Source organism: Camelina sativa, chromosome 19, assembly GCF_000633955.1.
Source record: "Camelina sativa cultivar DH55 chromosome 19, Cs, whole genome shotgun sequence".
NCBI classification, from domain to species: domain Eukaryota; kingdom Viridiplantae; phylum Streptophyta; class Magnoliopsida; order Brassicales; family Brassicaceae; genus Camelina; species Camelina sativa.
The window spans coordinates 26241923-26269443 of NC_025703.1; the positions used below are offsets into that span (position 1 = coordinate 26241923).

Below are 27521 nucleotides of genomic sequence, written 5' to 3' on the forward strand. Positions count from 1 at the left end.
GTCGATTTGCGTTCTTGAATGTTCTAAAGGAGGTTGCGGGTATTCTAAATGAATCCCGCAAACTGTTCCTCAAGAACAAAACGTTGATGTTCTCAGTTTTGGTATTCGCCATCCTACTCAATTGTTTAGTTTTCTTGTTTAACATCTTTGTCATCGAACCAGAGATCATGAACTTGATGGCCGAATCAAGATTGTTGCCAACGACAGATCCAAGCACCCCGGAATATGCGGCATGTATCATGAGGATCTTTGCGGACGTTCGCCAAATTGTGGCTTCTTCATACATCCTCACGGCCGTCTCCTCCATCATCAACATCTTTTCTGTTATAGTCATCGTCCACGCATCGGCTCTTACTCTTAAAGATGAAAACATCAAGATCAAAGATTTTACTGTTCTGAGCCTTAAATCTTGGAAGGGACCTCTTGTGACGTATTTCTACATTGCTCTTTTCAGTCTTGGCTATTGGCTCCTTCTTTTTATACTCCTTTTTCCAATCCTTTTATCCTCTACATCAGTATCAGATATAGGTTCCTTGGCAGTCAAGTCTGGTGCTTTATTCATTATATTCGCTGTCTTTCAGTCCTACTTAGCTATCGTTTGGAACTTATCTATGGTCATATCGGTACTAGAGGAAAGTTATGGGATCCAAGCTTTGGGGAAAGCTGCAAAGATTGTGAAAGGGATGAAGACAAAACTGTTTCTCTTGAATATCTTCTTTGGTTTATTGGCATTCGGATTAGCTCAAAGCTTGCAGGTGATTATCAATTCGAGAAGATCGCTCTCGCTTACCGTAACCACCGGTTTCGTCCTTGTGTGTTTGGTCTTTGTGTGTTTGGCCTTTGTCGTGAGGATGTTTCAGCTTGTGGCTTACACCGTTGCCTACTTCCAATGTAAGAGGTCCCAAGGCAAAGACGTTGAGTCGCTGACGGATGTGGAATATACGAAATTGTCTTCCACTGCTCTCATGGGATGATTGCCTTCGATATCTTAGGAGAAGGGCATACGTGAATTGTTTGTCTTTAAAATGTTGTAAAGTTCACCATGGATTTGGTAAATTATTTTGAATAATTCAAAGGTTCGTTAGAATATGTATATTTTGTTTTAATGTTTTGTTATATATATTTAGACAAGATATAGAGTTCTTTATGTATCCAGTATCCATTTCGATAGAAATGAGGAAAATAATAGAGTAGAACAATTGTTTTTTTTTTTCTGTTTGGAGTGCAATATAATAAAAAAGATCCTTAATAAAAACTAAAGGAACAGATTTCTCTGTTGAATAAAAAGATCAAACCAAAATAATAAATTTAAAAAAGTACCAAGGGAAAAGTCTAGGGGGATGTATCAGGATTACGCTAGCTCCTAATCTCTTTATCAAGAAAAACAAACAAACAAAATAACTGTTTTTTATTAAAAATACAAACTTATATAAACGTCGCTGGGGGACATGAAATATACAAAATTGTCTTCCACTACTCTCATGGGAGGATTGCCTTGAATATTGCAATATAAAATATACGTGGATTGTTTGCGGATTGTTTTTTTGTCTTAAGAATGTTGAAGTTCACCACGGATTTGCTAAATTATTTTGAATAATCAGAAGGTTTTTTTTTTCTTTTTTTTTGAAAAACGATTTTCTATTAAATGCCAACGGAAAAGAAAATATTACAAAAGTCTAGCCTGACTTTAGTGAATTTAAAAGGCCGAAGCCCACCGGCAATGAAAAAAATATAGTAAAAAGATTTTAGTTTTGAACCTATATGTAGTGGGTACCCTACGCGATGGAATGGTAAAAATCACTTGTGGAGAAGTAGATGATTAAGAATTATGACGAAGAGAACCAGAGTTGGAGCATCAATGAAGCTATGGAGGAACGTACTTGCATCTCTATAGGATGCAATTCGGTTTCTGATGGTTGAGTCTATGAGTCAGAGGATGCAGTCAACATATCTGAAGTTTTGGGGGTGAAGGCAATTGTGTCTGTCATCCCACAGTGCACATATTCAGTTTTTGGGTAGAGTAATAATCAAAGTTTTGGTTGTATATATATATTTATTTAGTTTTGAACTTTGGGTGTATGAATAATATACAGCAAGGTATTCTTGTTTTTTATGTACCATGCCGCATATGAATGTAAATATATTAGAAAATGAAAGTCTTTGAAATTACAGAGATTAGACCTATGGCTCTTGATACCTAGCCGAAAAAAGAAAGAATTAAAAACAAGGCAACGATAACAAAGAAGACACAAACATGAGATCATCTAAGCCAAAGAAGCATCCAAAGTAATTTTCTTGTCTTTTCGAAGAGAATGTGTTGCGGATCTCACGATCAATGAGCTTAAAAGTGGTGAGGTGTGGCAGTGATTGGTGATTGTGGAAGCCGTTGTTCCATTTCGATCAAAATGAGAAAAGCACTATACTACAACAATTGGTTTTAACGCTTAAGTGTTTTTGTAGAATCAAACCAAAATAATAATATAACTAGAAAAAAAAGGAAGAACAAATCACAAAGGGATTTTGGCCAAAAATGTCATTTTTCTCGAAAAAACTTCTCAAAAATGCTATTTTTCTTATTTCTTATGAGAAATACCATTTATTCACAAGAGGGAGAGATGTAAGAAGATTAAATTAACTTTGGCCTATTAACTGAGAAATGTGCATTAATCTACACTATTAATCTTAAACAAATAATATCAAAAATAAAACAGATTTGAGAGGAAACAAAGAAATTATTGGTTTTGTGGTTGCGTTTCATTGAGAACAATGTTGACGACGAACAAAAATGTCTGGTCCACCGGATCGGGTCCACAGGATCTGCTCCACTGAATCTTGTCCATCGAATCTGGTCTACAGGATCTGCTCCACTGGATCTTGTCCATCGAATCTGGTCCACAGGATCTGCTCCACTGAATCTTGCCCATTGGATCTAGTCCATCTACATAAATTTTGTTGTCGATAGTGTAACCTGTCTAGATCGTGAATGACGTCTTCTATAGGTGCATCACTTATTTCATCTTCTGGTCGAACAATTCTGGTTTCAAAAAATCTGCAGAATGGACAAAATTAGTTAGTAAAATGGACAAGTTTGGTTTATTGGTTATAGTCCATCGAGAGAGAAAAGACAAAACCTGGTTGGAAAGTAAATTTGGTCAATCGGTGATGCAATACACATCCTTGAATGAAGTATAAGACATGAAACATATAAGATGGACAACATATTAGGAAACAGAAGAATGAACATGATATCATAATTAGTCCATCGGACGAGTTATTCATGTGATGGACAAAATAACGGTAGACGAGTTGGTACGTAGTAGATCTGGTCCATCAAAAACTTACATGGTGGGTTCCGAGAAGAGAGCCCTTGTTTGCGTTCCGATCCTAGGTCTTTTGTCCTCTGTTGCAGGCACAATAATTTTTTTGAGACTGTTGAAAGACAAAATTGAAGAATTGGGCAAAACCCTAATAATGGGAATTGGAAGTACAAAACAATTCATGGTGAATCATACCTTGACTTGACACATGAATTTCGATTCACACATGGATCATCTCCAGTCTAGACAGAGGCATCTTCAGCCTCGATGGAAGCATCTCTGGCTTCAAGAGAACCATCTCGAATCTTGACAGCAACATATACAGCGTCGTCAAGACCAACAGATGAAATGGTTTGGTTGTCGGCGGCGAGTAATTCTATGGTCACATATGGAAGAGACGAAGATAGGGTTTGGTAGAAGAAACTAAAAAGTCTCGCTGCGTTTAATTTTGATGTCTTTTGTTTAATAAAAAATATGTTTCATTTACACAAGGACAAAAATGTCTTTTTGAGTTAGGCTTATGGCAACCGGGAAAAGAAGAAAACAAAAGTGGCATTAGTGAAACTTTTATTGGAATATATATTTACATATTTATGTTATATTGTAATATGTCTAATATAGTTTAGGAAGTTATATAACTTGGTCCTCAAGCCTAGTATATTCGTGGTTCTCTTTGTATATATACGGGTTGTAATTGTTCAAGATCAATAACTGATAATAGGATTTTCACCCAGGGTATCAATTCCCTATGCAGTTGTAGTACAAAGGGTTATCAATCCAAATGGTTGATATGCTAGTAGATAAGATATGATCAGAACAGACAAGTCAAGCCAATCAATAGTTGGGGTTTGATCTAACAATCCTAAAATAATTAAAAGAAAATAAATAATCAAGAACCACACGACCTAAGTACTCGATGCGAGCATTCGAGTACATGATCGGGTGGAGTGATCGGGTAAAGAAGAAGAGCTCGAAGATGTACACGAAGCTGGTGATCAAGTACCAGTTCGGGTATAGGGTCGAGTTATGAATAAAAACGTAAACAATCAAGATGCGAAAGCTCATAAGGATGGGGTAATGTCCTACATGCCTCAAGCAAATATTCCCTAGACAATGAATCTCTAAAACCTTGTTAAAACACTCTCGTGATAGAAACAATCAACCTTGATCACTTCCCTACCCAACTCTCGTTGGAGAAACATGACCAAGCAGGCAATACAAACCGATTCATTATTGTCAATAAACTCCTTACACATCTAAAATCTTAGGCTAAGTGAGTAAATCTCTAGCATTGATTGATTCAAGCATTTCAACAATATCTCTCGATGGCAAAACACCCAAGATCTACTCTCAACCTCTCGGTCTGAAAATAGCATTAAGAACACCAATCTGGAAAGGAATTTATATAACATATACAATCAAGCTAAGACATCCTAACCGATCAAGAACACATATTTGTCTATCCCATCCCTAGAAACTTTGTTCACTACTCATATCTCATTGCATAAAGCATAAAAACACATATAAACGAAAATGGCATTGTATTGAAAATAGAAATAGAGTAGAAGAGTACATAATCGAAATCTAGAAGAATAGCAAAAAGAAAATGAAAATAAATCCTAACAAAGTGGAAAAAAAGTTTGGATTGCTCAGTTTCTCTCCCAGAAGCTCTCGCTCTCTGTTCTGAGGGTATGCGGCGTGCTAGGGCGAGAGGAAGAAGAGGGGGAGGTTTATATATGGAAACCCTTCAAACCTAGCTGCCCAGTCCTGCCCGAGGGACTGCTCGAGGCGGTGCTCGAGGATGAGGTCGGGTTACTCCTCGGATAGGTCTTCGGGTTGTTTTTACTGCCTTTGGATCCTCTTCGATCAGGTTGAGGTTCGGACTGTTCTTCTTGCTCCATAGCTCTTTCGGGTACATGCTCATATTTGACCTTGTTTCTCCCCATTTTAGGCTCTAAAGCACCTGTTTTCATCCAAAATTTACAAATGCAAGAATGCAACACCCTAAATGGCTTACAAATTGCTAAGGTTAGGGTATTTATAATGCAAAATAAGGACAAAAAGGATGCCTAAAACATGTAAATTAGAGAGTTATCAATAACACAAATATTCTCTTTACCTAGCAATCTCAAGTTTAACATGGTATCAGAGCAAAACACTTAAATCTAGTTTTCTCGTTTTCTTGCTCTAGTTTCTTTCGTCTCTTTTTTTGTCTCCGATTTCTGTTTTTGTTACTCTCTTGTTTCTCTCGTTTCGTTTGGTCTTTGTCTTCGATCGATCACGATGACAGAAGAAAAAGGAATTGTTTCAAAGGCCTCTGACTCCACCATAGTCATGCCTTATACTTTGTCCTCGGCTGATAACCCTGGCTCTATGATATCTTCGGTCATGTTGACAGGAGATAATTATTCTGAGTGGGCTACAGAGATGTTTAATGCTCTGCGGGCCAAGAGTAAGATCAGTTTTATTGATGGATCGATCAGTAAACCACGTGAGGATAGTTCTGAGTTGGAGTCATGGGCAAGTGTGAATTCGAAGGTAGTTCGCTGCTTGCGCACATCGATCACTTCGCGTGTTAGATCTACGGTGTCTTTTATTGATGATGCAGCAGATTTGTGAGAAAATTTGAAGAGTCGTTTCTCTGTTGGAAACAAGGTTCGAATACATCAACTTGTGTGTCAGCTTGCTTCCTGCAAACAAGAAGGACAATCCATCATGGATTATTACGGACGTCTCGTGAATTTGTGGGACGAGCTTCAAAGGTATCGCCAGCTCCCGGTGTGTACGTGTGGTGCTGCTGTGAAGATTGCGAAATATCGTGAAGAGGAGAGGGTTCATCAGTTCGCCATGGAACTTGATGAATCCCGTTTTGGCAATGTTATTTGTCATATTGTTGATGCAGACCCACTACCGGATTTGGCACAAACGTATGCAAAGGCTGTTCGTGAGGAGCAGAGACAAACTGCAAAGAAGAAAGAGCAACCAGCTCGACAAGAATCTCAACAACCAGCTTCAGTTTCAGCCTCTGTTGGGAACGAGGTCGTGGAGGTTTCTGGTTTTGCAACACGTTCTAGTTCCTCAAATTTCTCTCAAGGAAACAACAGGAACAGAGAATGTTCGCTGCTCTGTTCTCGCTGTGGAAGAGCAGGGCATGAAAAACATTTCTGTTGGGAAATCATTGGATATCCTGAATGGTGGTCAGATCAAAACAAAGGAAGTCGTCCGACGGGTCGTGGTGGTCGCGGTTCGATTTTAGGGGGAGCTGGTCGTGGTAACCATTTTTCTGGCCGTGGTCGTGGTTATGCGACGGTCGCGCATTCTACAAGTCCACATGCCTCCACCTATCCCAGTTTTACACCAGAACAGTGGCAAGCAATAAGCACGATAGCATCAGAGAAATCCATCTATAGTTCGAACAAGCTTTCTGGTAAGTTATTTTCTGGTAAGATACACGAGGAACTCATTCTTGATACCGGAGCATCGCATCATATGGTCGGGCATCTTAAGTTGCTCGTCGATGTAAAGTCTACTCCGGTTTGCTCTGTTGGTTTTGCCGATCGAAGCTAAACAGTTTCGAAAAACATGGGGGTGTTTCGAGTTTCAGAATGACTTACTCTCCATAATGTTTTATATGTTCCAAATTTAAACTATTCACTGATTTCTGTCTCAAAGTTGGTAAAGCAGATTGGTGGTATTGCGTTGTTTACTGATACATTGTTTGTTTTGCAGGACCGTTTTTCGAAGACTCTGATTGGAGTCGGAGAAGAACGTGATGGGGTCTACTTTGTTACGGATGTGAATGTTGTGCGTGTGAACAAAGCTGAAGCAAGGTGGGATTCTACTTTGTGGCATCATCGGCTAGGGCATCCTGCATTTTCAGTTTTATCTAAATTAACTACAAGTTTTGGTGTTTTAAATTTGGCTAGTTCTGGTCCTTGTGACGTTTGTTTTAGAGCTAAGCAGGCAAGAGAAATTTTTTCTGATAGTTATAATAAAGCAAAGGAATGTTTTTCGTTGATCCATGTTGATGTTTGGGGTCCATATCGAGTTTCGGCTTCTTGTGGAGCTGTATATTTTTTTACTATCGTTGATGATTTCTCTAGAGCGGTGTGGACACACCTTTTGCTAGAAAAATCAGAAGTTCGCCATGTTCTTTAGAATTTTTGTGCCTATACAGAATGGCAGTTTAATAAACCTGTCCGCATAGTCTGGAGTGACAACGGTACTGAGTTTTTGTGCCTTACAAAGTATTTTAAGAGCAAAGGAATCGTTCATCAAACGTCATGCGTGGCTACTCCGCAACAAAATGGACGGGTGGAACGGAAACATCGTCATATTTTGAATGTTGCTCGGTCCCTTCTATTTCAAGCTAGTCTCCCGATTTCGTTTTAGGGAGAAGCTATTCTGGCCGCCACATATCTCATTAATCGCACTCCTACGAAGGTTCTTCAAAACAGGACTCCGTATGAGCTTCTTTATGGGGAAAAACCTTCCTATGACCATATCAAAGTGTTTGGAGCGTCTTGTTATACACATAGGCGTGATCGGGATAAGGACAAATTCGGAGAGCGGATTCGCAAATGTATTTTGTGGGCTATCCTTTTGGTAAGAAGGGCTGGAAATTATATGATCTTGACACCAACAAGTTTTTCGTATCCCGTGATGTGATTTTTCAAGAAGATCAGTTTCCGTTTGCTTTACAGACTGGAGATCCTCAATCAACGAAACTATATTTAACTAATAATGCTGTTGATGATGATTGGTTGGTCCATCTTGCTCCTACGCCTGTTGACAGGGGGAGTAACATTGCTGTTCGCGATCAACATGCGGTGAGTGAGACTATTCCATGACCTACTGATGATGAGTCTACTTCTCATAATTCTCCTGTGACGGTGTCACGGGAAATAACTGAGCCTACACCTGCGGTCCGCGAAGACATGGTTCCTACTGAAAATACTGTTGTGTCATCTTCTAGTGATGAGGAGTTAGGTCGAGGCCGGCGCCAAAAGTTTCAGTTTGTTCGGTTACATGATTATGTCACCTACTCCACTCATTGTCTTCCCGCACCCCATCACGATTCACCCGACTTCATTTCAGGTTCTTCGTCTACGGTCCAAGGTACACATACTCCATATCCTCTCACAAACTATATCTTTGATGAAAATTTTTCTCCTGTCCATCGAGTGTTTTTAGCGGCAGTTATGGATGGTGTTGAACCAACTTCGTTTAAGCAAGCAATGCAAGATCCTCGTTGGACTAATGCTTGTGGTACCGAGATTACAGCTATGGAAGATAGTGGTACGTGGAGCATTGTCAATTTACCTCCTGGAAAATTTGCTATCGACAATAAGTGGGTTTTCAAAATTAAATATAATGTCGATGGTTCCTTAGAACGTTTCAAAGCTAGATTGGTCGCTTGTGGTAATCGTCAAGTAGAACGTGAAGATTATAATGAGACATTTGCCCCGGTTGTGAAAATGACTATTGTTCGTAGTTTACTCCGACTTGTTGCAGCTAAAAATTGGGAAGCTCATCAGATGAACGTACACAATGCGTTTTTACACAGTGATCTCGACAAAGAAGTTTATATGAAGCTTCCCGTGGTTTTTCGTCATTCGGCTCCAAATAAAGTTTGTCGTCTTCATAAGTCTTTGTATGGGCTTAAGCAAGCTCCGCGTTGCTGGTTTGCCAAGCTTACTAATGCGTTGATACGGTTTGGTTTTGTTGAATCGTATGAGGATTATTCTCTTTTTACCTACTCCAAGAATGGTGTTGAGATTTGTGTTCTTATATACGTTTATGATTTGTTGGTTTGTGGGAACCATTCTCACATGCTCAAGCGGTTTAAAGAGTATTTGGGTCGTTGTTTTCACATGAAAGATTTGGGTAAGGCAAAATATTTTCTTGGGATTGAGATTGCTCAGAGTTCTGAGGGTATATATATGTCCCACCAGAAGTATGTTCTCGACATTGTGTCCGAAGTCGGTCTCCTTGGTTGTCAGCCATCCTTGATACCAATGGAAGAGAATCATAAAATGGGTCTGAGTAAGAGTGATTTTATTCCCAATCCAGAGGTGTATAGACGTTTGGTAGGGCGTCTTATTTATCTCCTCACTACACGACCGTAATTGTCTTTCTCTGTTCAGCTTCTTTACCAGTTCATGAAGGCTCCACGAGTTGATCATTTGGAAGCAGCGATGCGTGTTGTGAGGTATTTAAAGGGTACTCCGGGTCAAGGCATTCTTTTAAGTTCCGATCCGGATTTAACTCTCGCATCGTATTGTGATTCAGACTATAACTCTTGTCTTCTTACACGTCGTTCGTTAAGTGGCTTTATCATGTTTTTAGGTGGTTCACCTATTTCTTGGAAAACTAAGAAGCAAGACAAGGTGTCTCATTCCTCTGCAGAAACCGAGTATTGTTCCATGCGAAATGCATTGACGGAAGTTTTATGGCTTCAGAAACTGTTTGTCCAGCCGGTTCGTTTGTTTTGTGACAGTCAGGCCGCTATCCATATCTCGTCTAATCCGGTGTTTCATGAGCGTACTAAACATATTGAGTCTGATTGTCATGCTGTTCGGGATGCAGTTCAAGATGGTACACTAACAATGGTGTATGTTGGTACTGAAGATCAAATTGCGGATATTTTTGCCAGGCTTTAGAACATGTTCCATTTGAGAGGCTATCATCTAAGTTGGGCATTTGTGATCTTCATGCTCTAATTTGAGGGGAAGTATTGGAATATATATTTACATATTTATGTTATATTGTAATATTGTCTAATATAGTTTAGGAAGTTATATAACTTGGTCTTCAAGCCTAGTATATTCGTGGTTCTCTTTGTATATATACGAGCGAGTTGTAATTGTTCAAGATCAATAACACAAATATTCTGTTTATCTAGCAATCTCAAGTTTGACAACTTTGACACTGTACATGGCACTCTTGCTAAATTTCTCAATCACAAATGTCTTTAACGCTTAAGAGTTTTGCTAAATTTCTCAATCACAAATGTCTTTAACGCTTAAGTGTTTTTGTTTTGACTTGTTGTCGAGACTCTAGCGTCACCGTGTCACTTCTTTGAGGATAAGACTCAATGTATGTCGGTAATTTTCTCGATTTATTTTGACATATTCCGAGCTGAAAACATGTTTATTTTACTAGTCTATCATAAAATAATTAAACAAAAATTATCCGAAAGCAAATCTTCAATGTGGATTTTGGTTTGGTGAATATATTTTAAAAATCAACCTAATATTTATTTGCAACCTATTTTATCTTGAAACCAGAAATAAAACTACATTGTTCTTATATGGATGCTAATTTCATTATAGGATCATTAGAGTGTTCTAGAATATTTGCTCTCCAACTTAAACTTTTTCTCTACACATCATATTTTTAAGCATTTCATAATTTTGTAAATTTTATAAAATTTATTTTAATAAAACTAACAGAGGTCTAACTTTTTTTTATAGTGATTTACACTTACACAGTTACACCCAAAAACGTTTGCCAAAAAAACATAGTTTCACCTATAGGTGTACTTGTTGAGTTATTTTCCCACTATTCAGAACAATTTTGAAATTTTTCTCCTTGAAATTGTGGAGTAATAATCATATATATATATAAATACAATCACTCCTTATTGGTCCATTTGGTATCTCATTTAAAAATATAATATTTCTTTTTAACTAAACAAAAATGTAACATATTTAATCATACATTAATTCATACCTTAAATACACACTTTACTGCTAAATTGTAACTGAAATTACATAAATTGTGAATTGACTATTTTTTTCTTCATTCATTTTCAATTAAACACACTATAAATTATAATTACAACTCCTCTAATTTAATTACTTTAAAAATATAACGTACATCATTTTTTAGCCTATAAATAACCATTTTCACATCTTTCTCCACCATATCTCAAATCCTAAATCTTTCTTTACTTTTTATATGTTCTTTTATGGTTGAAAGCTCAATTAAGATATCATTATAAGAGTTTGATTATATATTTGGGTTAATAAATATTTTACATTGTTTTTAGTTTTTTTTTTTTTGTTTTTTTGTAGTTTTTCCTTTCTTCTTTGTTTTATTATAATTTTCTAATGTAAAAATACATATGTATAACAAAATTTTGATGGCTAATGGATAGAATAAAATTAATTTCTCGATACATATACAAAAATATAGATTTTTATCATTTAATCATATGAAACTATGAAAAATGATCAATTATTTACAAAGCAGTTAAACATTTTTAATATATCTTTAATCATATTTTAGTATATCAATTTCAAATCCACGTCGCGTCAGCTACTTTCTATATCGACGGTTGTGTAGATTTGGATGTCAAATGGACGACAAGAATCTTCATAACCGAAGCTACCTAGAGGTACAAGCCAAAGACGTTTTCCTCCTTAGAAAACTAGCTGGTCAATCAATGCATCTTATGGATTTGATCTTATACTTATATATAATCACTAAGCAGATGGGTTTGATCTTATAAAACCCTAACTACCTTTAACAAAAACCAGTAGCCAAGAGCTTTTGTCATTTTCGTTTTTCAAAACCCATGGATCAATTTATTTTCTTAATGGTCGTAATGGAGGTTGTGGGTACTCTAAATGATTAAAGAATGTTTGATTATCAAACTAAGTTAAAAAGGGGAGGATAAAGATGTTTGATCTTTTGAGTCTAAAATATGATGCAATATGCAGTAGGATTTAAAACGCAGTCATCAAGAGAGAGATTGAAGATGTTGTGCTCACTGATTTTAAAAGATGCATCAATTATAGAACATAATCATCTAGGGAGAGATTGATGATGCAGAGCAGACTAGTTTTAAGAAGTGCATAGATTATAAAACTCAATCACCAAGAGAGAGATTGAAGGTGTATATGTTGACTCAGTTTTATAACCTGTCTGAAACATATCATGGGATTGCTACTAAACCAGGATGTCATACAACTGTTGGATATATGAGACAACAAGATAGAATCATCACAAGATGTCTCATAGATGGTGTGAAGACAATGAGCAGAACTAACAAAGATGCTAAGGGGTTAAGAACATGACACAGCGGGGATAAAAACATTTGCAAAGTTCTGAAGTAGTACAAGAGGTAGTACAAGAAGTCGAACTGTGTGACTACCTTGAAGAGATGGAATACAGAAGCTTGGGAATGACTTAGGCAAGCCAAGAGGGTGAGATATATCAGAAGATGTATGAAACGTCTGAAGTAGTTCTTGTACTAGTTCCGATGTTAATACAGGAAGTAGTACAAGAAGCTAAATTGAAGAGTTTGAGTACATAAGCTTAGGTTCGACTTGGACAAGCCAAGTGGCGGCTGCTTAGCTGGATGAACATCTTGAATGGAAGATTCAAGATGAGATCATGAATAGAAACTTTCCTTATCCAAAAAGAAAAAGGAAAGTTCTCAATTTCCTATTTTTGTATAATAGGAAAGTTGTCAACCCTAGGGGTTGGGCAATTGATATAAATACCAAGAGGGCGTTTCATGAAGACCTGCGCGCTTCAAAGTATTCTCAAGAGATGCACACAAGATGTGTGGTATCACCCCATCAATAAGATAGAGAGATCTTTTGATGGTTTATTCATCTAGAAAAGAATGATAGGCATAGTAGTGCTTGTATCATATGCAGTTGTAATTGTTATCTTGTTCTAGTAAATTTTTTCTAGACTAGGTCCCGGGGGATGTAGGGAAAACCGAACCCTGTTAACAAAGCTTGCCTTATTTACTTTATGCTCATACATACACAAAACCGATCATAACTAAAATTAGCCACAAATATGCGTTTTCATATTCCTCTTCAATCTTTTCATTGGTTTATTGTCATTTGGATTAGTAAAATTCTTCTGGCTGATCGACTGGAGTAGTTCATTCCCCGTGACCTTAACCTACAGTTTGGTCCTTGTGAGTTCCGTCTTTCTGGTGAAGATGTTTCAGCTTGTGACTTATACAATTACCTATTTCCAATGAAAGAGCCTCCACGGGAAAGACGCTGAGTCGTTGAATATTTCACTACTCTCATAGGAGGATTGCCCTTAATATTTCAATATAAGTACTACAACTGGTTTTAGTTGGATTGAAGTTCTATAGAATGAAAACCAAAATAATAATTAGAAAAAGAAGGAAGAACAAATAACAAATTGTTATAAATGTGTGTTTGATAAATATAAATATAAATAATAAAAAAAAATTTATACTTCTAAAAGGATTGGGATACTGAATAAAAGAGAAACGAGAGAAAGAATTTTTACTTCTTCTATAATTGAAGTTTGTAAATTGTATTGATGTGTTTACAACGATCAGATTCGATCGTTTATATAAAAGTAAAAAAGTAAGTTACTATGTGTGCATAGTGACGGTAGACTCCACACAAAATAATGAACAACGAAAGATTTTAATCATGAGTTTGTTGCATTGCCTCTTTTACTGACTTTCACAACACTCCTCCTTGGAGACCAGTGTCACTATGTCTCTTGCGTAATTTCTCTGTTGTCTCTTTAAAAACTTTTCTAAGAAAACCCAATGAGAAAAACCTTAGTAAGGTAAAAAGAGTACAACCTCGCAAGCTCCCCCTTGAGTGACCAGTATCTCATCTTACAAGTCTTGTTAACGACGTATTCCAATATTACGAACATGTTTCCTGAACATAGTCGTGGGTAATGATTTCGTGAAGAGATCTACAGAATTCTCGGATGATCAAACATATCTTTATTCAATGTCTTTATTCCTCACGAGTTCTTGGATATATGGAAAGAACTTTGAAGGTATATGTTTGGTTATATCACTTTTGATAGACCCTTCCTTTGTCTGAGCAGGTATGTGAGACGTGGAATCATGGCAATGAGAAGGATGATGGTTTAGGGTCTTGATTGTGTGTTGATGTTTACAAGTTGTAGTGTTGTTGGAACCTAGTATAGAGATATGCTAGGTTGTTGGATATAATGGTTAGGAATGTTTTTGTATTGATGATAGGTTGGCGATGGTTATGTTGTTGGTATATTTCTGTTGTGCATATTGGTTGTTGTTGTTTGATGATGATTTGTGGTTTGGTAGATTTAATTAAGTATTATGGAGTGATTAATTATGCAATTATTAATATAAAAAACGGGTCGGGTTGTTTCACACTGCTATATCATGGCGTTCTGAGAAGCAGACACTCGTAGCTACTTCTTCGAATCATGCTGAAATTATCGCAATTCATGAAGCAAGTAGAGAATGTGTATGGCTAAGGTCAATAAGTCGACACATTAAATCAAGTAGCAGAATTCGTCAGAATACAGAGCCAACTATCCTATATGAAGACAATGCTGCATGTGTGGAATGGAGAAAAGTTATCATTGTTTAAGCCTGCAAGAGGACTTCGACAAGGTGATCCTCTGTCACTTTATCTGTTTGTATTGTGCATGGAAAGACTATGTCACCAAATTGAATTATCTATAGTGGCCAAGGAGTGGAAGCCTATTAGTTTATTTTACAGGGGGTTATTGGATCCTTGATTTTAATGGATTTAGAAATTCAAGTTAAATCATGTGTTATTCAATCATTGATTTTCAAATCTTTATTAAAATTATGTGTTATTGGATCTATGAATTCTAAATCCTAATTAAAATCACCCTTTATTCATTATTAAAGATTTGAGTATGGATTTGATTTCATATTGGATTTGGATGGATTTGAAAATATGTTTTAGTTATAAATATAGAGATTGAAATCCTTGGTCTCCACCTAGTTATTTGGGTGGATTTGAAAAAAAAAACTACGTAATAGCACCATACTAGAAGACAAGATCATGAAAGAAAGAATGACATAATAATAAAAAAGCAGAAAGGGTGTTCATGCACGATACGTAATATCAAACCAACTACAGAAGACAAAAAATCATGAAGCACCTAGTAAAAATAATTCAACATATAACGATACCAAAAGAAAAAATTCAACTTATAAAGAGAAAGCAGAAAGGGTGTTCCCCTAATAATAATTAGCAGTCCATCACATTACGCTTAATCCAACCATAACGCTCATCAGTGGACATGCTAACAAAGACTTCTTTCATTCCTAATTGGTGAATCACTTTGACTGCGTCGTAACGAACGTTTTTTTCCAAATTAGGAACTTCTTTGATAGCTTCCCATACATTATTTCTTTTCTTCTCGACCTCTCTTTGTTCAGCTTATCTTTGTTGTCTTGTTTCTCTTTGTTGTATTAGATCGAAGAGTTTATGAGTTACTGTTGTCAATGAATTCATCTCAGCATGGACATCTTTTGAACCTTCAGATTGACTTGATGGTTCACTTACATTGTTAGTATTGCTTCTATGCTTCTTTCTTAAAGGTAGATTGGCTAGAGAGCCCCTTGCATTGCTGCATACAAAATACAAAGGTTTTTCATGGTCTTCCTCGACATCCATAGAAAAATCTTCAGTAGAACTTGTTTGCTTTTTTCCTGCAGTTCCACTTGTTTGAGCATCCGTACCATCACCTGAGAATGCTACATGAAATATTATTTTTATAATAACTATTTTTTTTTAATAAATTTTGAATTCTAGTCTTTAGGATTTTCAAATCCACTTTCTTTGACTTTCATATCCACATTATTTGATTTTCAAATCCATATTATTTGATTTTAAAAACCATGGATTCCATGTGGATTTCCAAATCTTATAAGCATTTCAAATCCATTAAAATCAAGGATCCATTAAAATTGATCAAATCCATTTCAAATAGTTATTGTCTTTGCCAAAGCATTTGTAGCACAAGTACGGTGATAAAGAAAGTGTTGGAAAGGTTTTGCATAGCCTTGGAAGAGAAACTAGTTTTGATAACTCAAATATATTTTTCTCAGATAATGTCCATCAAGATTTGGTAAAACATATAATCGATGAGAGCGAAATTAAAGTTACACTAGACCTGGGGAAATATTTAGGAATGCCAAAATTGCAGAAGGCATATATAAGATGGGACATTCTGATGAGACTTTCCACCCGAAAGCCTCCATTCGTCTAACTTTTCATTAGTTGGGTCGCCTCAGTTACCTTCTTAGCTAGATCTTTGATAAAACGAACTCGGTCTCTACATTTCCCATTCCCTCTAAAAAAATTCTCACACCGCCATTTCTATCCCCACCATACAGACATTGTAAACCATATCTAAAGGCTTCCTTCTATTTCTAGATCATCCACCAAATTCTCATAAATCCACTCCAACAACGACATCGCAAAGAAAGATTGTAGTCTCCTCCGAGGAACTATTATGTTCCACACACCAAATATTGCAGGATAATACCAGAGGAAATGAATAATCGTCTCTTCCTCACTCTTACACACTTGACATATGTCGGAATCACAGAGATGTCTTTGATTCTCTCGGCATTCGTCATGATTTTTTGCTTGACTACTAACCAGAGGAATGCACATACCCTATACTCGCACATACATATTCCCAATACTTAGTCTTGGAGACTCAAATCTAGTTAACATCGAGTATGTCGACCATAACGTAAAACAACCAGAGGATGTGAATAATCGTCTCTTCCCCACTTTTACACACTTGACATATGCCGGAATCACAAAGATGTCTTTGATTTCTCTCAGCATTCGTCATGTTTTTTGCTGGACTACTAACCAGAGGAATGCACGTACCCTATACTCGCACATACATATTCCCCATAATTATTCTTGGAGACTCAAATCTAGTTACATCGAGTATGTCGGCCACACCATAAAACAACCATCTACTTGTTCCCCCTAAGACATTATGTTTGTCTCTCCCATGAAATTATCTAACACCACCACGGACAATCTCATTCCCTCAATGGTAGAAACATAGGGTAAAGTACGATGCAACTCACAACCGGTACCCTCGCACCATAAATCCATAGCTAACGTCTCCAGCTTGACATCCGACAGGTCCCCTATGGTTAGCTTCGTCAACGGTTTATTAGAAAGCCAATTATCCCTCCACAAGCGGATTTTCTTCCCATCCCCGGATACCCAACTCAATTCGGATAACACCACTCCCTCATCCCCAATATGACACTTCTCCAGGTAAAGGACCAGCTACTATTTAATACCATCCAGGTTTTATCTTGGACCTCCCCCACTTCATATTTATGTGTTAAGATCTTGGCCCAAAGACTCTCACGGTCATGTAAAAGTCTTCATCCTACTTTCCCAAACAAGGCTTTATTCATTGGCTTTACTGTTTGGATCCCCAAACCACCTTCTAGCTTAGGTGAACAAACTCGATTCCAAGATATAAAGTGTTGTTTCTTCTTTCCTATAGGACTTCCCCACAAGAATGATCTTGACACTTTATCGAGTTCGTCCAAAATACTCGCTGGTGGAGAGATTGTGTTCATCGAATGAACCAGAATTGATGAAAAACCCGCTTTAGTTAAGGTTAACCGGCCCACAATACTTAGGACGCGGCCCGTTCATCCCGACAACCCAAAGCAACCTTTGCTAGGACCTCTCCAAACATGTCTTTGTTCATTCGCTTTTAGAATATTGGCATTCCCAAATATTTCTCCAAGTCAAGTGTAGCTTTAATTCCGCTCTCATCGCTTATTAGTTTTACCAAATCTTGATGGACATTATCCAAGAAAAAACATCTTCGACTTATCCAAACTAAATTTCTCTCTTGAGACTATTCAAAACATTTCCAACACTTTCCTTATCACTCAAACTTGTGCTACAGATGCTTCGACAAAGGGAATAAGATCATCTGCAAAGTAGATATGAGACAACTTCGGACCACCGCGAGATAGACCAATAGACTTCCACTCCTTGGCCGCTATAGATATTTTGATTTGGTGACATAGTCTCTCCAAGCACAATACAAACAGATAAAGCGAGAACGGTCATCTTGTCAAAGTCCTCTCGCAGGCTTAAACAATTATGACTTTTCTCTATTCCACAACAGATTTATGGAAGGGTCAGTCACGCACTGCATAATTCAACAAATCCATGCGTTAGGAAGCATAGATGTTTGAAGAGTATCCTCCAAAAAATCACATCTTATATGATCATATGCCTTCTCTAAATTGGGAAAAGTCTTTGATTAAGGCAAGTCGCTCTGATAACGCTTAAACCACCGCTTTAACCGCCTAAACTTGCATATATATATATATATATATATATATATATATATATATATATAAGTATATTTTATCAGTTTTCAATTTTCAACTATGTTTTATCTTCATATACATATGTTTTAAACGTTCATATATAGTTTGATATAAATTAAAGATTTTTTTTTTTTAATTGTCCTTTCTAATAGATATTTTATGTATAATTGTTTCTAATGTCTTGTGTTATAATTGTTTAAACCACTTAAAACCGCCTACACCTTGACGAAATATAAGAAAAAACTATACAGAATATTGAATAGTATTAGTAACACATAATGTAAGAAAACAAGAGTGTTTGGCAATAGAGTAGTATTAGTAATAAATATGTTAGAAAAAAAATGTAAGTTTGTCACATAAGCAACAATAACTTTCTTTTAATTTATAGAAATGTGGAAATTTATTGATTAAGTGATAGAAAATGTAGTATACATAAAAATAAGTAATGAAAAGGCATAAAGTAAATGACCATGAGTTATATAATTACATATAAATATATAATTAAAATACATAGAATGCTGACTACGATGAAGGATTAATTTAAAATTAAGTTATAGTTTTAATTTGATGGTATGTAAATAGATGTAGATTTTTCATTTCTTTACGCGGAGTCTTTGACCGTTTCAACACGAATAGATGAAAGTGATTGTTTGATCACGTACATTTGATGATGAAGGCAACTTGCAATGTTGAACATGTTATATACCTCTTGTTTTCTCTATTTAACATCGTTGGTTATGTCGCGGTCAGGAAATCATCATTTAGATTTTTCATCGATGAATTATATAGGGGGTTCCGTGACTTCCGTCGACTTCGACTCAGTCAAATGCATGACAAGAATCTCCATTACAGAGGCTACCCGTAGATACAAGCCAAAGAAACTTTCCTCCGTAGTAAAAAGTAACAATCAATCTGTGGTTAGTAGTATATATAAGCACTAGGCAGATGGGGTTTTATATTATAAACCCTCACTACCATTACCAAAAAAAACAACAGCCAAGAGCTTCTTTAATTTGTCTTTTTGAAACCCATGGGTCGATTTGCGTTCTTGAATGTTTTAAAGGAGGTTGCGGGTATTCTAAATGAGTCCTGCAAACTCTTTCTCAAGAACAAAAAGTTGATGTTCTCAGTTTTGGTATTACCCCTCTTACTCAATTGTTTAGCATTCTTGTTTAACGTCTTTGTCATCGAACCAGAGGTCATGAACGTGGTCGCCGAATCCAGTTTGTTGCCAACGATAGATCCAAGCACCCCGGAATATGCAGCCTGTCTTATGAAAATCTTTGCAGACGTTCGCCAATATGTGGGTTCTTCATACATCCTCACGGCCGTCTCCTCCATCATCAACATCTTTTCTGTTATAGTCATGGTCCACGCATCGGCTCTTACTCTTAAAGATGAAAACATCAAGATCAAAGACTTTACTGTTCTGAGCCTTAAATCTTGGAAGGGACCTCTTGTGACGTATTTCTACATTGCTCTTTTCAGTCTTGGCTATTGGTTACTCTTTTTTCTAGTCCTTTGTCCTCTCCTTTTATCTTCCTCTATGAGAATCTCTGATATCGGTTCCTTGGCAGTCAAGACTGGTGTTTTATTGATTATATTCGCTCTCTTTCAGTCCAACTTAGCTATCGTTTGGAACTTATCTATGGTCATATCGGTACTAGAGGAAAGTTATGGGATCCAAGCTTTGGGGAAAGCTGCAAAGATTGTGAAAGGGATGAAGACAAAACTGTTTCTCGTAAATATCTTCTTTGGTTTATTGGCATTAGGATTAGCTCAAATCTTGAGCCTGGTTATCAATTTGAGAAGATCGGTCTCGCTTACCGTAACCACCGGTTTCGTCTTTATGTGTTTGGTCTTTGTGTGTTTGGTCTTTGCGGTGAGGATGTTTATGCTTGTGACTTACACCGTTGCCTATTTCCAATGTAAGAGCTTCCAAGGCAAAGACGTTGAGTCGCTGACGGATGTGGAATATACGAATTTGTCCTCCACTGCTCTCATGGGATGATTGCCTTCGATATCTCAAGAGAAGGGCATCCATGATATCTAAATATACGTGAATTGTTTGTTTGCCTTAAGAATGTTGTAAAGTTCACCATGGTTTGGTAAATTATTTTGAATAATGAAAGGTTCGTTTATATATATAAGGTTTGTTATATAGACAATATATAGAGTTCTCTTTGTATCCATTTTGATCAAAATGAGAAAGATACTAGCGTAAAACTATTGTTTTTTTCTGTTTGGAGTGCAATATAATAGAAAGTCCTTTCATAAAGATTTCTCTGTTGAATAAAAAGATCAAACCAAAATAATTAAAAAATNTCAAATGCATGACAAGAATCTCCATTACAGAGGCTACCCGTAGATACAAGCCAAAGAAACTTTCCTCCGTAGTAAAAAGTAACAATCAATCTGTGGTTAGTAGTATATATAAGCACTAGGCAGATGGGGTTTTATATTATAAACCCTCACTACCATTACCAAAAAAAACAACAGCCAAGAGCTTCTTTAATTTGTCTTTTTGAAACCCATGGGTCGATTTGCGTTCTTGAATGTTTTAAAGGAGGTTGCGGGTATTCTAAATGAGTCCTGCAAACTCTTTCTCAAGAACAAAAAGTTGATGTTCTCAGTTTTGGTATTACCCCTCTTACTCAATTGTTTAGCATTCTTGTTTAACGTCTTTGTCATCGAACCAGAGGTCATGAACGTGGTCGCCGAATCCAGTTTGTTGCCAACGATAGATCCAAGCACCCCGGAATATGCAGCCTGTCTTATGAAAATCTTTGCAGACGTTCGCCAATATGTGGGTTCTTCATACATCCTCACGGCCGTCTCCTCCATCATCAACATCTTTTCTGTTATAGTCATGGTCCACGCATCGGCTCTTACTCTTAAAGATGAAAACATCAAGATCAAAGACTTTACTGTTCTGAGCCTTAAATCTTGGAAGGGACCTCTTGTGACGTATTTCTACATTGCTCTTTTCAGTCTTGGCTATTGGTTACTCTTTTTTCTAGTCCTTTGTCCTCTCCTTTTATCTTCCTCTATGAGAATCTCTGATATCGGTTCCTTGGCAGTCAAGACTGGTGTTTTATTGATTATATTCGCTCTCTTTCAGTCCAACTTAGCTATCGTTTGGAACTTATCTATGGTCATATCGGTACTAGAGGAAAGTTATGGGATCCAAGCTTTGGGGAAAGCTGCAAAGATTGTGAAAGGGATGAAGACAAAACTGTTTCTCGTAAATATCTTCTTTGGTTTATTGGCATTAGGATTAGCTCAAATCTTGAGCCTGGTTATCAATTTGAGAAGATCGGTCTCGCTTACCGTAACCACCGGTTTCGTCTTTATGTGTTTGGTCTTTGTGTGTTTGGTCTTTGCGGTGAGGATGTTTATGCTTGTGACTTACACCGTTGCCTATTTCCAATGTAAGAGCTTCCAAGGCAAAGACGTTGAGTCGCTGACGGATGTGGAATATACGAATTTGTCCTCCACTGCTCTCATGGGATGATTGCCTTCGATATCTCAAGAGAAGGGCATCCATGATATCTAAATATACGTGAATTGTTTGTTTGCCTTAAGAATGTTGTAAAGTTCACCATGGTTTGGTAAATTATTTTGAATAATGAAAGGTTCGTTTATATATATAAGGTTTGTTATATAGACAATATATAGAGTTCTCTTTGTATCCATTTTGATCAAAATGAGAAAGATACTAGCGTAAAACTATTGTTTTTTTCTGTTTGGAGTGCAATATAATAGAAAGTCCTTTCATAAAGATTTCTCTGTTGAATAAAAAGATCAAACCAAAATAATTAAAAAATTTCTAAAAAAACAAGGGCAAAGTCTAGGGATGTACATGATCACGCTCCTAATCTCTTTTTCAAGAAAAACAAACAAACACGAAAACTGTTTTTCTTATTAAAAATGTAAACTTATAGATCAAGTGATGTTTTGATAAGACTTTGCCCTTTGGTATTATTTTACTAATCTCCAAGACCTCCTACAAAAGTAGTTTCAAAGTAGATGAGTCTGATATTTTTTTTTTTTTTTTTCTCAAAATTCAAAATTAATTCTACTTATTGTACATATATAAACCTCTCTTTTTTGGTGATTAATTAATTTAACATTTTTATCACAAGTATAAGTATATTTTACTTTACTTAGCTTAGAATTACTTTTACTAAGTTAAAATAAATACAGGTACAATGTATATAAGGAGTAGCTTGTGCAACATTTTACAGTTAATGAGAATAAGAAAAATCTTTTCACTCTCTCTCTTCAGTTCAAGCTCTCTCTCTCTCTAGTTCATCGTCATTTCATGATTCAGTTACAAGAATCTTGATATGGTATCAGAGCTTCCACGATTCGATTGACCATGAGCGTTTCTTCGTTTGAGCTTATTCTCATTCATCTTTTCACTTTTCTTTTGGATCTTTCAAATCGTCTTTCGTTTCTCGTCTCTACGATTCTTCGATTCGTGTTCGCAAGCGAGCTTTGATCTTCGTTTTTTTTCCCTTTATCTCTTTGATTCAATCTTTGGGTTATTTCAATTGCAATGGTGGCGAATCTTCCGCGAACGGCGATTTCTCCTAATCGTAATCAATCCTCATCATCGATTATTCCGAATCGTACAGATCTTTATGCAAGTCCTTATTCTCTGTTAAGTACAGATCATGCTGGGTTACAGATAGTCAGGGATCGAATTGATGCGGGAGCTGAGTTTCATTCCTGGAAACGATCTGTGAGGATGGCTTTGAATGTCAGAAACAAATTGGGATTCATTGACGGTACAATCTCTAAACCTCCTTTAGATCATCCAGATTCAGATGCTTGGTCTAGAGTTAATGATATCGTAATCACCTGGTTGATCGGTTCTGTTTCAAAGAAGATAGGCCAAAGTCTCTTGTATATGTCTACTGCTGAAAAAGTTTGGAAGAATTTGATTTCGCGTTATAAGCAAGATGATGCTCCGCGTGTGTATGAGATAGAACAGAGACCAGGAAGTATTCAACAAGGTGCTATGGATGTTAGTGAATATTATACGGAACTTGTTACTCTATGGGAGGAGTATACAAATTATGTTGAACTTCCTGTTTGCACTTGTGGACGTTGTGAATGTAATGCTGCGGTTTTATGGGAACAATTGCAACAACGCAGCAGAGTTACTAAGTTTCTAATGGGGCTTAATGATAGTTATGAGCAAACTAGAAGGCAATTCTCATGTTAAAGCCGATACCTAATATTGAAGAAGCTTACAACATTGTTGCACAAGATGAGAGACAACGTGTTGTGAAGCCGGTTATTAAGACTGAGAGTGTTGCGTTTCAGGCTACGAGTTCTTTTGAAGATAATCAGTCGTATATGCATAATCAGATGGAGTTTGCTGCTGCTTATAATACTTATCGCCCCAGAGGTAACAGACCTTTGTGTATGCACTGTGGGAAGCTTGGCCATACAGTTCAAACATGTTTCAAGTTTCATGGGTATCCTCATGGTTACAAACCTCCGAGTTCGATGAACACAGGAACCTCAGGTACTAAGAGTTTCTATCCTCCACGAGGTCCCATAGCATCTAACACGAGGCCAATCCAACCACATTCTGGGTCACAAATGAATTTTGGATCGCAACAAAGAACTGTTGCAAATGTGTTTACTGAGCTACCTGCTGCTAATCAACAACAATCTGCTATGCCATATTATCCTTCTCCAGCTATTAGTGCTGTGAATCTCGATGTCAGCAAGTTGACTCAAGAACAAGTTCAAACGTTGATCGGTCAATTAATTTCTCATGCTCGAGGACCAGTCTCTCAGATTCCAAGTTCAACTTCAGAGCTTCCAGCTACTTCTACTCAGGCCACTGTCTCTGAACATGGTGTCATGGCTGTCCAATCGTCTTCTAGTAAAGTCTTTACTATATCCACAAATCTCTGTTTTGAAAATGAAATTTTCACTTATCAACATCATTGTCTTTCTTCTCTACAACATGCATTGCCCAATGGTTCTTGGATAATTGATACTGGTGCTACAAGTCATGTCTGCTTTGATATATCAAAATTTAGGGAGACATTCTTAGTTTTAGAAATCACAATAGCTTTGCCTAATCGTAGTAAACTTGATATTACTCATGTAGGTATGATACAATTGTCTGATTCGTTAATTCTCTATAATGTTCTTTATTTACCAACATTTCGATTCAATTTGATTAGTGTAGGTACATTTTTACATGATAATAATTGCTCTGTTCATTTTTACCCTACTGCATGTTTTCTTCAGGAGTTTTCTCAGAGATGGATGATTGGGAGTGGTAGACTCTTCCGCAATCTATACATTCTCAATGATCACTCACACTCTCAATCTACACCTACTGAGTCTCCTGCTAGCTTACAGTTTTGTGGATCCTTGTCTACTGATGACAGTCTATGGCATCAACACTTAGGCCATCCGTCAGTTGCCAAGTTACAGAGTCTTTCTGGTACATTGTCCTTATCTAAATCTGTTGTCCAAAGTCATAGTCATTGTCATATCTTTCCATTAGCTAAACAAAAGCGTCTGTCATTTCCTTTTAATAATAACATGTCTTCCTCACCATTTGATCTAGTTCACTTGGATATATGGGGACTGTTTTCTGTTGAGTTTGTAGATGGTTATAAGTACTTTCTTACTATTGTTGATGATTGTAGTAGAGTCACTTGGATTTACATGTTACGAAATAAAAATGATGTTACAACAAATTTTCCTGTTTTTCTTTCGTTAGTTTCTACTCAATATCAAACAAAAGTCAAGGCTATTAGAACTGATAATGCACCTGAGTTAGGTTCTACTTCTCTAGTACAAGAACATGGTCTTATTCATTACTTCTGATGTCCTTATACACCTCAACAAAATTCAGTTGTTGAAAGGAAACATCAACATCTCTTAAATATGGCTAGGGCTTTACTTTTTCAATCTCATATACCACTAGTCTACTGGAGTGATTGTGTTTTAAATTCTGCATTCATCATTAATAGAATACCTTCTGCTCTTTTAGATAATATGTCACCATATGAGAAGCTGATGCATAAGAAACCACAATATACTGCATTAAGAACTTTTGGCTGTCTTTGTTATGCTAGCACTCTTCCTGTTGATCGAACTAAGTTTACCCCTATGGCTCAATCTTGTGTTTTCTTAGGTTATCCTTTAGGGTACAAAGGTTATAAAGTGTTAGATTTAGCAACAAATAAAATTTCAATAAATAGGAATGTAGTTTTTCATGAAATTGTATTTCCCTTTTTAAAACAAGAACAATTCCAACCAGGTTTTTCTCTCATATGATTCTACCTACTTTGCATGTCTCCATTACTTGTCATAATGATGCATTATCTCCTGTTTTTCCATCGACAGCCTATCCCTCTGCATCTGCATCTGATCGTGTTACAATTCCATCATTTGTTGCAACTAGTTCAATTGCTTCATCTTCGACATTAATATCTAGGGTGAATCAATCTGTGACAACTGAAACTGCTAATGTCTCTTTACCTAGTGGTAGATCTAAGCGTCAGACTAAAGCACCGAGTTACATATTTGATTACCACTATGCATTAGCATCTTTTTCTCCGTCTTTACCATCCAATCATACCACTCCATATCCATTATCTTCTGTTCTTTCCTATGATCGCTTCAATCCACATTACTGTTCCTACATCTTTTCTTATTCGGTTGAGACTGAACCAAAGACTTTTAAGCAAGCCATGGCCTCTGAGAAGTGGACAGGAGCTTGTAATGAGGAGCTGTTTGCTATGGAGCTGAATGGTACATGGACTGTTGTTTCTCTACCACCTGGAAAGAATGTAGTGGGTTGCAAGTGGGTGTTCACAATCAAGTACAATTCGGATGGTATTGTCGAGCGTTACAAGGCTCGACTGGTTGCAAAAGGTTACACACAACAAGAGGGGGTTGATTATGATGAGACTTTTTCCCCTGTACCTAAACTGACGAGTGTAAAGCTGTTGTTAGATTTGGCAGCTAAAGGGGGATGGAAATTAACACAAATGGATGTCTCTAATGCCTTCTTGCACAGTGAGCTTGAAGAGGAAATCTATATGAGTCTTCCACAAGGTTACACTCCAGGTAACATGGACTCTCTTCCCCCTAATCCGGTTTGCAGATTGCACAAATCGATATATGGTTTAAAGCAAGCATCTAGGCAATGGAACAAGCTTTTTACTTCTGTTCTGGTTGGTGCTGGTTTTCTGCAATCTCCATCGGACACAACGTTGTTTGTGAAATATACGGCTACTAGTTTCATTGCTGTCGTGGTTTATGTGGATGACATAGCCATAGTTAGTAATAATGACAAGGACCTTGATGATCTTAAGCAAGTGTTGCGTACTGCTTTCAAGATCAAAGATCTCGGACCCCTCAGATTTTTTTCTTGGCTTGGAGATTGACAGGACATCTAAGGGTATCTCGGTTTGTCAGCGCAAGTATACATTGGATTTACTCGAGGATACTGGACTTTTGGCTTGTCAACCTGCTAATGTGCCTATGGATCCTTATGTGACGCTCACTAAAGATACTGGTACGCCTATGGTCTCTGCAACACCGTATAGAGAACTGATTGGCCGTCTCTTGTATCTGACTATTACGAGACCGGACATAGCTTATGCAGTACATACCTTGAGTCAATTCTTGCAGTTTCCCACAGACGTTCATATGCAGGCTGCTATGAGGATTCTCAAGTATCTTAAAGGTAGTCCAGGACAGGGTTTATTCTACTCGGCAACTAATGATACTTGTATCAATGCCTTTGCTGATGATGACTGGGGAACATGTCTTGATTCGCGTCGCTCTGTTTCTGGTATTTGCATCTATGTTGGTCGCTCTTTGATATCTTGGAAATCTAAGAAGCAAAAGGTGGCTAGTAGAAGCAGTACCGAAGCTGAATACAGAAGCTTAGTTGATGCTACATGTGAGATACTCTGGATACAGAAGCTTCTCAAGGACTTTCATGCTCCGGTTTCCCAAGTGGCCAAACTGTTATATGATAACAA

The 27521-nt window shown here is 37.0% G+C and overlaps 4 protein-coding genes across 4 annotated transcripts in view; all 4 read left to right on the top strand.

Annotated features, from left to right (window-relative positions):
- LOC104767233 overlaps positions 1–1212 on the top strand; it is a 3715-nt gene extending 2503 nt beyond the window's left edge. Inside the window, exon 2 of the mRNA XM_010491276.2 lies at positions 40–1212. Within this exon, the coding sequence (XP_010489578.1) occupies positions 40–974 (935 nt within the window). The 3' untranslated portion in view covers positions 975–1212. The remainder of the gene's footprint in view (positions 1–39) is intronic.
- On the top strand, positions 5601–8167 carry LOC104768224. Its single transcript, XM_010492148.1, has 5 exons — positions 5601–5855; positions 6000–6851; positions 7047–7280; positions 7710–7922; positions 8021–8167. The coding sequence occupies exons 1-5, from the start codon at positions 5601–5603 to the stop codon at positions 8165–8167; spliced, it is 1701 nt and encodes a 566-aa protein (XP_010490450.1).
- LOC104767234 lies at positions 19327–20717 on the top strand. Its single transcript, XM_019241127.1, has one exon. The coding sequence runs from the start codon at positions 19514–19516 to the stop codon at positions 20492–20494; it is 981 nt and encodes a 326-aa protein (XP_019096672.1). The 5' UTR covers positions 19327–19513; the 3' UTR covers positions 20495–20717.
- On the top strand, positions 20839–22220 carry LOC104767235. Its single transcript, XM_019241128.1, has one exon. The coding sequence runs from the start codon at positions 21017–21019 to the stop codon at positions 21995–21997; it is 981 nt and encodes a 326-aa protein (XP_019096673.1). The 5' UTR covers positions 20839–21016; the 3' UTR covers positions 21998–22220.

Excerpts from the sequence above, each read along its gene's own strand:
- LOC104768224 (XM_010492148.1), top strand. The coding sequence starts at position 5,601 with ATGACAGAAGAAAAAGGAATTGTTTCAAAGGCCTCTGACTCCACCATA. Across the intron at positions 6,852-7,046 it reads TCGATGTAAAGTCTACTCCG|GACCGTTTTTCGAAGACTCT; the intron begins GTTTGCTCTGTT and ends TTTGTTTTGCAG. Across the intron at positions 7,281-7,709 it reads TTTGTTTTAGAGCTAAGCAG|GGAGAAGCTATTCTGGCCGC; the intron begins GCAAGAGAAATT and ends ATTTCGTTTTAG.
- LOC104767234 (XM_019241127.1), top strand. The coding sequence starts at position 19,514 with ATGGGTCGATTTGCGTTCTTGAATGTTTTAAAGGAGGTTGCGGGTATT.
- LOC104767235 (XM_019241128.1), top strand. The coding sequence starts at position 21,017 with ATGGGTCGATTTGCGTTCTTGAATGTTTTAAAGGAGGTTGCGGGTATT.